The 14,412-nt window shown below is 36.6% G+C and overlaps 1 protein-coding gene across 2 annotated transcripts in view; it reads right to left on the minus strand.

Annotated features, from left to right (window-relative positions):
* Positions 1 to 14,412, minus strand: part of SNX4 (sorting nexin 4) — a 70,210-nt gene that overhangs the window by 25,926 nt on the left and 29,872 nt on the right. For both annotated transcript variants that reach the window (XM_019448663.2, XM_019448662.2), the window contains 2 exons: positions 12,505 to 12,577; positions 2,381 to 2,442 (listed from right to left, as the gene is read on the minus strand). In XM_019448663.2, the coding sequence (XP_019304208.2) occupies positions 2,381 to 2,442; positions 12,505 to 12,577 (135 nt within the window). The remainder of the gene's footprint in view (positions 1 to 2,380; positions 2,443 to 12,504; positions 12,578 to 14,412) is intronic.

The raw sequence follows: 14,412 nt of genomic DNA on the forward strand, positions 1-14,412 counted from the left end.
AAAAACAGAGCTTTTCTTCTAAGATCAGTAACAGAAGAGAGAGGTCAACTCTCAGCACTGTTAGAGTACTGGAAGTCCTAGCCACCACAAGCAGACAAGAAAAAGAAATAAAAGCCATCCAAATTGGTAAGGAAGAAGTAAACTTTCACTATTTACAAATGATACTATATATATATAGTAAACCCTAAAGACTCCACCATAAAACTACTAGAACTAATAAATGAATTCAGTAAAGTCACAGGACACAAAATTAATATACAGAAAACTATTGTATTTCTATAAGCTAATAACGTAGCAGAAAGAAAAATTAAGAAAACAATTCCATTTGCAACTGCACCAAAAATAATAAAATATCTAGGAATAAACTTAATCAATGAGGTGAAAGAGCTGTCATCTCTGAAAACTAAAACATGAATGAAATTGAAGATGACACAAATAAAAAGATATTCCATGTTCATGAATTGAAAGAATCAATATTAAAATGTTCCACAATACCCAAAGCAATCTAGACTTAACACAATCCCTATAAAAATACCAAAGAGCAGTTTTCACAGAACTAGAACAAAAAATCCTAAAATCTGTATGGAACCATAGAAGACCCTGAATAGTCAAAGCAATCTTGAGAAACAAGAACAAAGCTGGAGGTATCACAATCCCAGATTTCAAGATACACTACAAACCTGTAGTAATCAAAACAGTATGGTACTGGCACAAAAACACAGAGATCAATGGAACAGAATACAGAGACCAAAAATAAACATACACTTATACGGTCAATTACTCTACAACAAAGGAAACAAGAATACACAATGGAAAAAAAGAGTCTCTTCAACAAATAGTGTTGGGACAGCTACATGCAAAAGAATGAAATTGGACTACTTTTATTCACCATCTACAAAAATAAACTCAAAATGGACTAAAGATGTAAATATGAGACCTAAAATCATAAAACTCCTAGAAGAAAACATAGGTAGTAACCTCTTTGACATCAGCCAAAGAAACATTTTTCTAGATCTGTCTCCTCAGGTAAGAGCAACAAAAGCTAAAATGAACTATTGGGACTACACCAAAATAAAAAGCTTTTGCACAGTGAAGGACTAGTGAAGGACTCAATCAACAAAATGAAAACACAACCTACTGAATGAGAGAAGATATCTGCAAATGATATATCCAATAAGGGGTTAATATTCATACTATATGAAGAACTTATACAATCCAACAGCAAAAAACCACAAATAATCCAATTAAAAGTAGGAAGAGGACCTGAATAGACATTTTTTCCAAGGAAGACATACCGATAGACAACAGACAAATGAAAAGATGCTCTAATATCACTCTAATCATCGGGGACATGCAAATCAAAACCACAATGAGGTATCCCCTCATGTCTGTCAGAATGGCAAGAAGTAACAAGGGTTGGTGAAGATGTGGAGAAAAAGGAATCCTCCTGCACTGTTGGGTTGCAAATTGGTACAACCACTATGGAGGTTCCTAAAAAAATTAAAAATAGTATTACCATGGGGCACCTGCGTGGCTCAGTAGGTTAAGCATCTGACTCTTGCTTTCAGCTCAGGTCATGATCACACAGTTCGTGAATTTGAGCCCCACGATGGGCTCTGCAATGAGAGCACAGAGCCTGCTTGGGATTCTCTGTCTTGGTCTCACTCTGCCCCTGCCCCTGCCCTGCTCGCATGCTCTTCCTCAAAATAAATTAATTAACTTAAAAAAATAGTATTGGGGCGCCTGGGTGGCTCGTCGGTTAAGCGTCCGACTTCAGTTCAGGTCATGATCTCACGCTCCGTGAGTTCGAGCCCCGCATCAGGCTCTGTGCTGACAGCTCAGAGCCTGGAGCCTGTTTCAGATTCTGTGTCTCCCTCTCTCTGTGCTCCTCCCCTGTTCATGCTCTGTCTCTCTCTGTCTCAAAAATAAATAAACGTTAAAAAAAAAAAAAAAAAAAAAAATTTTTAAAAATAGTATTACCATATGACCCAGTAATTCCACTACTAGGTATTTACTCAAAGAAAACAAAAACACTAATTAAAAAAGATATATGCACCCCTATGTATATTGCAGCATTATTAATAGCCAAGATATGAAAGCAACCCAGTGCCTATCCATAGAGAAATGGATAAAGATGTGATGAGCACTGAGAAATGTATAGGATTGTTGAATCATTATATTGTACACCTGAAACTAATATAACACTGTATATTAATTATACTTGAATAAAAAATTAAGTAATTAATTATGCCATAACATACAAAATAAATAAAAACTTAACATCTACATTTCAGACCCATAAATTTTCAAGAATTATAGTTGTCAGGCAAAAAGCTAAACAGAGCTAATCATTTATTTTAAAAGGTCACATAATACTTACCTGAAAACTCGCCCATAATTCCCATGCACTTTATATACACCATAGAGTCGATCTGCCACTCTCTGGAATAAATTTTTAAAAGAGATTACTATTAGGTCAAGGTTATATACAGACTATTCTTTAAAAAGATGTCATCTTCATTTAAAAAAAAAAAAAAAGCTTAGTACAATAAACTTGAAAAATGTGAAAAATAAAAAAATTTCCCAAAGGCTCATCATGAGGTTGGGGAGGAACTAGTGCTATCATCATATTTATGTAACTGCTTTCATATATATATATATATAAAGAATGTATAAAGATATATGTTTTAATTATTGCTTTAAAATTTCTTATGTTAAAAGTGGTAAGGGGCGTCTGGGTGGCTCAGTTGGTTAAGGGTCAGACTCTTATTTTTGGCTCAGGTCATGATCTTACAATTCATGAATTCAAGCCACACCTTGGGCTCTGCACTGCTTGGGATTCTCTCACCCTCTCTCTCTGCCCTTCTCATGCACTCTTGCTCTGTCTCAAAATAAATAAACTTAAAAAAAAAAAGGGACAATATTTTTATCCAGCAGGTCAATATTACATTTAATAAATATGACTTTAAATAGCTGCATAAAATTCCACCTAGCAGTGTATACAATATATAACCACTCCTTGTTGGATATTTAGTTATCCCTGATTTTTTCAGTATTATACATAATTTTGTAATAAGCACCTCTGAGAGTAAAGCTTTTCCCAAATTTCAGATTGTTTCCTTATGAAAAAGTCCTCAAAGTGGAATTTACCAGGGTAAAAATATAAACATTTTCAATTTTATTGATAGTTTTATACATAAGTGCCGAACACATACAATATACTTCTATGCTACTTTATCACTATAATGCTTTCTAACCAACACATTAGATGTTTTAATAATAGAATTATAATTTAGATCTAATTATAATTAGATAAATTTTACAAAAGACAAAACATCACATATGATACTTAATGCTTTACTCTCCTGCAAACTATTGTGGACATGAACTAAAGACCAAAAGTAATCCCACATAAAACCCTAAACCCTAAAAAAAAAAAAAATTCTTAGTATACAAAAAAATATTCTTGGTTACACAGTTTCTAAATGTAAACACTGAGGATAAATTACCTAATTTGTTACTCAAACATCTGAGGAATTAGGCATTAACCATACAACAAATCCTAACTCTTTCAATACCTCAGCTTAAAGTGAATGAACCAGTATTATAAATACACAGAGCAGATGTAAGAAGAACATAAACTGTTTTCCATCTCTTCTTGGCTTGCTCTAAAGGAACATGTACACACCAGACTAGAGAGCAATACACTACAGGACTGCAGCTTGTTTCTGTAGTCGTATTAGAACATTCAGGTTACCATTGTATATGGCTGCTTTCATAGCAGAACTGAATAGATTTGACATGGATCGTATGGCCCAAAAAGCTGAAAATATTTACTGTCTAGCCTTCTAGTCTGCCCACCTCTGCACCCGACTCAAGACAAAGCTTGTAGTCTTCATTCTGCTTGAAACATTCTAGAGTCATCCCCAGACCTCTCAACTACTTTCTCTAGGATGCTATTTCCCAATTATTTCTGAGCCCTATAGAGTGTCAAAGGTCATTTACTTAAAAAATTTTTTTTTAAATATTTATTCATTTTTGAGAAACAGAGAGAGAGACAGAGCATGAGTGGGGAGGGGCAGAGAGAGAGGGAGATTCAGAATCCAAAGCAGGCTCCAGGCTCTGAGCTGCCAGCACAGAGCCTGACTGGAGCTCAAACTAGTGACCTGAGCCAAAGTCAGACACTTAACCGACTGAGCCACCTGGGCGCCCCACTTGTTTACTTTTTTAAAGTGATTCCATCATCAAGTAAATTTGGGAAACACTGAGGTAATAAAATTTAACCAGTAACAGTTTTCCTTCCTATAGAACTTTTTAGCCCTTTAATGCCATATATTAATCATAACTATTCAAGAAAGAGATGGTTTGCACTAGAAAAAATACAGGACTGGCATTTCAGAGAATATAAAATGGAAAATGCCATTCTAGGACACTAACTTTTCTAGATTCTTGTACTTAAAAAAATTTTTTTTTCAATATATGAAATTTATTGTCAAATTGGTTTCCATACAACACCCAGTGCTCATCCCAAAAGGTGCCCTCCTCAATACCCATCACCCACCCTCCCCTCCCTCCCACCCCCCATCAACCCTCAGTTTGTTCTCAGTTTTTAAGAGTCTCTTATGCTTTGGCTCTCTCCCACTCTATCAAAAAAAATTTTAATGTTTGTTTATTTTTGAGACAGAGTACGAGTGGGGGAGGGGCAGAGAGCGAGGGAAACACAGAATCTGAAGCAGGCTCAAAGCTCTGAGCTGTCAGCACAGAGCCCGACGTGGGGCTCCAAATGCATGAACTGCGAGATTGTGACCTGAGCCAAAGTCGGACTTCAACCAACTGAGCCACCCAGGGCGGGGGGGGGGGGGGGGGGGGGGGGGGGGTTCTTTAAAGATCAAACCTCTTCTTGAAAGCTGAGTGTTTTATCATAAGATATTAAGTATGGAAGAGAGGGAGAGAACTTATTAAGCAACCATGTAAAAACAAAAACTGCAAGAAACTTAAGTACAAATGCAGATCCAAAATAAATGTTCAAAGATAAAGTTTGTGAATCCCAATTACTTAAAAGTTTATTTCTTTAAAGTATATCACTCTTGGCAGCTGGTATAAAAGGAGCTTCTACCAGAGTAATTAGAACTCTGGAAAATATTTTGGTCCACAGAGTATGCCCAAAAGAGGCAAGAGTCTTCCTATATTAAAAAAGATGAGCAACCACATGAGGAATTACCTACCCATGAACTAGGCAATAATACACTTAGCAGTTGTTATGGGACCAACACTGTTTCTGATATCAACTATTCATGGAAACAAATGGATCTAGCTAACTAAAACATGAAATGACTTATCTAGATCATTAGGCAGTGGGAAAGAAGAACCAAAGAAAAACTATTAATCAAAAATTATCATTTCTAGAGAAAAGGAAAAAACAAAAATGACACAGAAATAAAACAGGAATAATTAAAACCTAAAACCATATTAATTCATTGGTAATCAAGAATTTTGGTGCCGGGAAAAGGGGTTGAACCCAATGACTTAGTCCAGACTGCTATTCGATTTCATTTCTGTTGACAAGTCTTTCTTTCTGAAAACTGACCATCTGACAACTGACATGAAAAGAGTGACAACTAGCATATTCAGTGACAACAGAAGAAATGTAACAAACTCATCCAATCATTCTACCCAGCTTGGAATCATTTGGAACTGTAAGAATGCCCTACTCTATCCTCACTCAAGTAGTAGCTGATTAAATGTGAAAAAGGACACTTTTGGGACATTCTATTAGATGATCTTATTTTGAAAATCTAGACATGCCTAGCTTTTCTTTTCTTTCCTTCTTTTGAACTATCTCCTAAGGATTCAAGATTATGAGATTTAAGACTCTGGATACTTACTGCCACAACAGTTCCCAAAGAGCTGCATGTAATATTTTATACTGCCACCATCACTAAATAGTTCACAAATACTAGATATTACCATCTTTATGACTACAAATCAAATGTTGAGTAGTATCTTAATAACTATAATTTGCATTTTTACAATATTAGCAAACTTAAACATTCTTCCCTCCCTTTTAAATTTGAATTTTCCCTAAAGACGCAGCAGATATTGTAATAGGAAATATGAGATTTGCAGTCAAACAAATGGGAGTTCAAATTCCAGCACCTTCTCACTTTAGGGTTTAACTTTGAGGATTTATTAAACCATGCAAGCCTTGGTATCATATCTTTCTTTTGCAAATGTGGAAATGACTTTCATCACATGACTTTGTGAGGATCAAATGACATTTGTTAGGGTCCTGGCTATAAGCAGGATGACTCAATGAAAATCTGTTCTCTTCTCAATCTTGAATTCATGTCCTCTGTCAATAAACTGTTTGTAGGCAGTTAAGAGCATGAGCTCTAGAGTCAGACAGACAAAATAGGAAATTCTGGCTCCACACATCTATTATAGTGTGGTACCACTTTAATTTCTTTTGCCTCTGTTTCCTAATCTACAAAATGGGAACAACAATAATATCTATCTTTAAGGACTATTGTGGGAACTGGGCAAGAATATTATATGTGTGAGCACTGGCTGATATACAGTGGTAAATATATGTTAGAAATCAGTATTATCTTTTTGTTGTTGTTTACAAAACACATTATTTCATCTGAATCTCATAATTCTATGAATAAGGCACCTTCATATAACAAATATTTATTCAGTACCTACTATGTGCCAGGCATATATTCCCATTTTCTAGCAAAGAAACTAACCCTGAAAGGTTACTGAATTTGTCGGGAGGACCCAGTAAATGGCAGAGACAGGTCCAAAGCCAGCTCTTCTTGGTTCAAGGCCACCCACCCTTTCCTGTTGTTCTGTTTTGATGTCTTAAATATTTAAGTTTTTAACCGATCTATAACTTATTTTTTGTCTTTTCTACTTTGAAAAGAATTCTCCTTGACAGAAAAGACAATCAAATAATTCTATTTTTTTTTTTTTAACGTTTATTTATTTTTGAGACAGAGAGAAACAGAGCATGAATGGGGGAGGGTCAGAGAGAGGGAGACACAGAATCTGAAACAGGCTCCGGGCTCTGAGCTGTCAGCACAGAACCCGACACGGGGCTCGAACTCACGGACCGCAAGAGCATGACCTGAGCTGAAGTCAGCCACTTAACCGACTGAGCCACCCAGGCACCCCTCAAATAATGCTATTTTCATCTGTTAAGAATTCATCATCTGTCTCAAAAAAATAAATAAAAAATAAATTTAAAAAACCCAATTCATCATCTGTCTCAAGAAGCATCTAAGCCTTCTTGACACTCTGTTACAAAAGGCCCTCCCTGTGGTGCTTTTTGTGTTGTTTGTAGGCTTCTCTCTGCGTTAGGACTTTAACCTTTCATTTTTACTTTTCTGTTACTGTCCATGACTAAATAGCCTTTCTCCCCATTTTAGAACAATAGAAATTTTAGCCAATCAGGGGCACCTGGATGGCTCAATTGGTTAAGCATCCAACTTTGGCTCAGGTCATGATCTCACAATTCATGGGTTCGAGCCCCATGTCGGGGTCTGTACAGAGCACCGAGCCTGCTTTGGATTCTGTGTCTCCCTCTCTCTCTCTCCGCCCCTCCCATGCTTGCGCTCTCTCTCTCTCTCTCTCAAAATTAAATAAACATTCAAAAAAGTTTTTTAAAAAAGGAAGAAATTTTAGCCAATCAGAAAGCATCCTGTATCGTTCACTGGCATTTCTCTCATTTACTCAGTCAGAATTTCAATTTGACTTATAGATCAAGTGCTGCTTTTCTTTCAATAGCTCAAGCTATCTTTAATGTCAATAAAGTTTCTAAAGTTTTCATCAAGTTTAGAATAGGGGCACCTGGCTGGTTCAGTTGGTAGAGCATGTGACTCTTGATCTCAGGGTTGTGAGTTCGAGCCCCATGTTGGATGTAGAGATTACTTAAAAATAAAATCTCAAACAAACAAATAAAAAAAGTTTAGGATAAATACCTATACCCAGAATTCTCTTACTTATGTATTACAAACTCTTTGATGACAAAGCTGTTTTCTTTAAAGATTCTTTTCACATATAAATTATTAACCAGTTCTCCCAGGTTGGTTATAATTAAATTCAAGAATCAATTTATCTTAACTATAGAGAACAAACTGATGGTTACCAGAAGGGAGGTGAATGGGGGGGATGGGTAAAATAGGTGATGGGATTAAGGAGTGTACTTGTCGTGATGAGCACTGGGTGACATACAGAATTGCTGAATCACTATACTGTACACCTGAAACTAATATAACACTACAAGTTAACTACACTGGAATTTAAAATAAAATAAAAGTGGCTCCGGTCATGATCTCACAGTTTGGGAGTTCGAGCCCCGTGTCGGGCTCTGTGCTGACAGTTCAGAGCCTGGAGCCTGCTTCAGATTTTGTGTTTGCCTCTCCCCTGCTGGCATTCTGTCTCTCTCTCAAAAAATAAATAAATAAATAAATAAATAAATAAATAAATAAACAAACAAACAAACCTTAAATTTTTAAAAATAAAATAAGCAATTTATGTTTTTTTCAGATATTTTTAAACATAAAAATGTCAGCATATACATTCGTTTGTTCATTCATTCAATGACTAGATAATGAATGTCTACTATGAGTTGGGCATTGTTCCAGGGATTTAGCAGTGAGAAAACAAAGCTGCTCTTGTGGAGCTCACATACACTAGTAGGGGAGATAATTAACAGATTAATCCAGAATACAATGTCAGATAGTGTTGTTATAAATAAAAATGACAGAATATGACAGAGAAATGACAGAATATGAAAAATGACAGAAAATGATAGAAAACTGCATCTTATTTCATGCAAGATTCCCAAGATAGATTTCTCTGAGGAGGCATCTAAGGCAAGAAATGAATGGCAAAAGAGAACAAGCCAAGAGAGGTTCTTGAAGGTGGGGCATGTGGGAAAAGTGATACAAGCATGGGAAGAGCAAATAAAAGTCCTAGGGCAGAAACAAGTTTGGTATGGTTAAATTTTCCCATAATCTTTAAAGGTTATTAAATATTAACCACTTTTAAAAATATACTTTCAGCAGAAAGTCAGACATAATCACTATTGTATCATGCCTTATGACAATTTTCTCGTTTTATGAAAGCAATCACATAAACCTCTCTTCAGGACACAATCTGACAACGACAGTCCTGCCTCCCTCCTTAAGGTCTCACTTAAATGCACTCCCTATGCTTCATGGATTTTCTGAGTGTTTACCTGTTACACTCTGTTCAGTTCACCACTCATCTCTGAGATTTCTAATAAATCTGATTCTAGCTGGTTTTTCTGCTTTGTCCTTTAGTTTCTTCTGGGTCTGAACACTGTTTGAGAGCTTCTCAATACTTGGGGTTAGCCATGTGACTGTGTAATAGTGTACCTCTGCCTACTCCAACTCTCAGAACTGCTGACCCTGCTGTTAAACAAAGCTTTCTACAGTGCCCTCCGCCCTTCCTTTTGGTTGAAGGCCTTTAAAAAGATACAGCGTTAACAATCCCTATCAAAGTAACACCACCATTCTTCACAGAGCTAGAACAAACAATCCTAAAATTTGTATGAAACCAGAAAAGACCCCAAATAGCCAAAGCAATCCTGAAAAAGAAAACCAAAGCTGGAGGCATCACAATCCCAGACTTCAAGCTATATTACAAAGCTGTAATCATCAAGACAGTATGGTACTGGCACAAGAACAGACACTCAGATCAATGGAACAGAACAGAGAACCCAGAAATGGACCCACAAACATATGGCCAACTAATCTTTGACAAAGCAGGAAAAAATATCCAATGGAACGACAGTCTCTTCAGCAAACGGTAATTGGGAAAACTGGACAGTGACATGCAGAAAAATGAACCTGGATCACTTTCTTACCCCATACACAAAAATAAACTCAAAATGGATGAAAGACCTAAATGTAAGACAGGAAGCCATCAAAATCCTCAAGAAGAAAGCAGGCAGAAACCTCTATGACCTCGGCAGCAACAACTTCTTACTTGACATGTCTCCGGAGGCAAGGGAAACAAAAGCAAAAATGAACTACTGGGACCTCATCAAAATAAAAAGCTTCTGCACAGCAAAGGAAACAATCAAACTAAAAGGCAACCAATGGAATGAGAGAAGATTTTTGCAAATGATATAGCAGATAAAGGGTTAGTATCCAAAATCTATAAAGAACATATCAAACTCAACACCCAAAAAAGCAAATAATCCAGTGAAGAAATGGGCAAAAGACATGAATAGACACTTCTCCAAAGAAGACATCCAGGTGGCAAACTGACACATGAAAGATGCTCAACATCACTCATCATCAGGGAAAATACATATCAAAACCACAATGAGATATCACCTCACACCTGTCAGAATGGCTAGCATTAACAACTCAGGCAACAACTGATATTGGCGAGGATGTGGAGAAAGAGGATCTCTTTTGCACTGCTGGTGGGAATGTAAACTGGTGCAGCCACTCTGGAACACAGTATGGAGGTTCCTCAAAAAATTAAAAATAAAACTACCTTATGACCCAGCAATTGCACTACTAGGTATTTATCCAAAGGATACAGGTGTGCTATTTCGAAGAGGCAAAGCACTCTAATGTTTATAGCTGCACTAATGACAATAGCCAAAGTATGGAAAGAGCCCAAATGTCCATCGACGGTTGAATAAAGATGATGTGGTGTATATATATATATACACAATGCAGTATCACTCAGCAATCAAAAGGAATGAAATCTTGCCTTTTGCAACAACGTGGATGGAACTAGGGTGTATTATGCTAAACGAAATTAGTCAGAGAAAGACAAATATCATTTTGACTTCATTCATATGTGGAATCTAATACACAAAACAGATGAACATAAGGGAAGGGAAGTAAAAATAATATAAAAACAGGGAAGGGGATAAACCATAAGAGACTCTTAAATACAGAGAACAAACTGAGGGTTGCTGGAGGCATTTTGGGTGGGGGGATGCGCTAACTGGGCAAGGGGCATTAAAGAGGACACTTGGGATGAGCACTGGGTTTTATATGTAGGTGATGAATCACTGGATTCTACTCCTGAAATCATCACTGCACTGTATGTTAACTAACCTGATGTAAATTTTTAAAAATTTAATAAATTTTAAATAAACAAATAAATAAAATTTTAAAGATATAAAGAAATAAAAAGATACAGCTTCCATAATCAGCCAGACCTCTAATTTAAATAGATTCTCAGGGTGCCTGGGTGGTTCAGTTGGTTAAGCGTCCAACTTTGGCTCAGGTCATGATCTCATGGTTCGTGAGTTCGAGCCCCACATCAGACTCTGTGTTGACAGCTTGGAGCCAGCAGCCTGGTTTGGATGCTGTGTCTCCCTCTCTGTCAACCCTTCCCCTGCTCATGCTGTCTTGAAAATAAACAAACACTAAAAAAATTTTTTTTCTCATTTTTTCTAAAAAATAAATAGATTCTCGAAGGTTTCTAACATAAAAGTCAAAGCTGTATGAATTATTCTTCCAGTCTTCTGGGGTGTCTAGACACATGTCCTCTTCCCCAACCTTTCAACAAGAAGCAGTGTCTAGTTACCTTATAAACCCAGTTTCCCAGTACCCAGTTCTTGACGCTAGCCTACTAATTCTCACATGGACCTTTTATTAGAAAGTATGTTATAATTTATTTAAGAGGTCTAATGGTACTCTGAATGGTTAAACAGGAAATTGGGCCAATATAAAGACTTCAGGAAGGATTTTCTTCCCCTTATTTTAATACTTTTTACTATGGTAATCTTCAGAGAACAGTAGAATATATTTCCATTTCGCAACACCTACCTTCAACAATTATTATATGGCTAATCTAGTTTCATTTAAACTGCCCCCACTTTCCACTCTTCACCACTCATTAAAACAAATCCCAGATAATATATTCCACGAGGATTCCAATCAGCATAAATGTGATCCTAGACCTGGTAACCCAGGGTCTTTCAAAGTTTTTAGCAAGTTCTAAGGGTTCCATGTCTACCACAGCCAAACCACAGGGCTAAGTACAGTGATTATGCCTCAATTTTTAGTTTGTCATGGCAAACCATTACCCCAAATAAGTTTATTTGGGACAATTTAAGAGTACAGACACAAGATGGCCTAACATATATAAACTTTTTCACAGACCTTTAAAACAACCTTGAAAGTATAAAGATATTATTACATGTAGATCTAAACTCCCACACTTATTTAATTATATTCCAACACTGAAATGGTAGGCCTTTTCACAAGAAGTCAAAACAACCATATACAAACTACAGAGAAACAACAGTTAAAATGCTTCAAGCTGTCTGTACCAGAGAACATTTCATGTATCTTTTTAAATGCAGTTTGGATGATGAACACACCAAATTTAAATGCAAGAATCAGCTATTTATCATGAATACCATCCATTACTTAAAAACGTGATTCGGTGAGAAGCACATCCTTATAAATGTGCATCAAAAAGCTCCTGGGGACCACTTACAGCTCTGACTCGAAGAAGATGTGAGATGACAGACTGTAGTTCATCACTGTAGTGTTTTAGTTCAGTAAATCTCCTGAAACAGGAAACAAGGGAAACATCATTTTTTTTCTCATGGAAACAAGTCAAAAACTGAAAGACAAAAACAGCAGTTCTTGAGAATAATGAAACTGATTCTATTTAACCATATGCTGGCCTTATGCACACACCAATACAAATTCAAAAAATTCTAAAATAAAGCAACCATATTTTCTTTTGGTATTACTAAAGACAAGAAAAATACTTCATAATTTATACTGTGGAACTGAGATAAAGATAAAAGTTATATGAAAAGTTACTTGAAAACAAAAAACAGGACAAAAACTTATGGTGCTAAAAAATGTTCTGATGCAACCATAAACTCATGGTCTCTAACCTCAATCTTCATGCTGATCAATAATCTTTGTTTCCCTAATCTAGTAACTACAGTTCTGCAAAAAGACCTGAAATTTCTGATACCACCACCTATCACTCTCCAACCAGGCTTCACAAATTAAACACAAGCCATTAGTAGGAACCACCTCCACCTCTATCTCCTGCCAGTAAACATATCTACATCTATTATTTCTTCCTTCCCTCTAAGATCCTTCTTCCCATCAATACTCTAGACTCTATCCCAGCTACACCCCATATTCCTATTTTCTAAATTCCTCTCTCTGCAAGCTCCTTCTCATTAGCATATCAATTAACTCTCCTATATTAAAACACATACATATATTCCCTTGACAACACATCCAACTGTTAACACTCTCATCCCCAGCCATTTCACAGGCACACTTTAACAAGGTACTCTCTCTAGCAACAGTCACTTTCCATGCACCGTGCGGCCCACTGCAATCTAGTTTTGCCTCCAACACCAGCAGAGAAATACTCCTGACAAACTCACTAACTATTCTCATGTTGCTTAAAACCCAACAACAGACTTTAGTCCTCATCTTTCTTGATCCTTTCAGCAAGTTAACAGCTAACCTCACCCTCCTCCCAACTTTAGCATGCAAAGAGGCCCTAAAGTGTCAGAAACACTAAGGAGGGCCTCTCAGTAGGACAAGTGTGTGAACAAGCAAAACTGTACACAAAGGCCCTAGAGGGACTCAAGAATCTGAAGGTATAACCCAAATAATTCAAATGGTGCTAATCTTCAGATTATACTTTGGAAAACACCCTCAAGGCGTTGGCACTCCTTAGGATCCAATCCTGGGTCCTCAGCCATCTTAATCAATCTTTCAATCTATACATTTCATGTGACTTACCATTCACAAAGCTTCACAGTTATGGCGTACGTGTTACTGAATTCCAAATGTCTACCTCCTGCCCGAATCTCTCTCCTAAACACCAGACCTTTGTACTTTTACATATCTAGAGCTTAACTTATCTTCCCCGTCCCTCCCAAAACCCTCTTCCCTATGTTCCCTAGCATTCTAAAGAAGAAAACCTGGGTGCCATCTATATTTCCTGCCCCTCTTTTGCCCCATTCATTCTACTAATCACTTGGTCTACCTCCAAATATTGCCCAAATATTGTCTAAATATCGCCACATAAAAGTAGAAGACTCATCTCCAAAAGTAGAAAGTTCATCTCCAAACTGCTCTTAGCAGTCTAGTTTGAAGAAATTTATTTTATTTCAAAATTATTTATTTATTTATCTATTTATTTATTTATTTATTTTTTAGTAATCTCTACACCCAACATATGAGTAAACTTACAACCTCAATCAAGAGCCACATGCTCTTCCGACTGAGCCAGCCAGGCACCCCAGTTTGAAAAAATATAAACATGCATGAAGCTAGTATCATTTTGGTAATCCCAACAATCTTTCCGGTTTTCTACATTTTAAGAAAGGGCAGAATAAAAGTATTTTAGTGCTGTAAACTA

This window comes from Panthera pardus, unplaced genomic scaffold (genome assembly GCF_024362965.1).
Source record: "Panthera pardus isolate Hobbes unplaced genomic scaffold, ASM2436296v1 HiC_scaffold_16, whole genome shotgun sequence".
Lineage (NCBI taxonomy): Eukaryota > Metazoa > Chordata > Mammalia > Carnivora > Felidae > Panthera > Panthera pardus.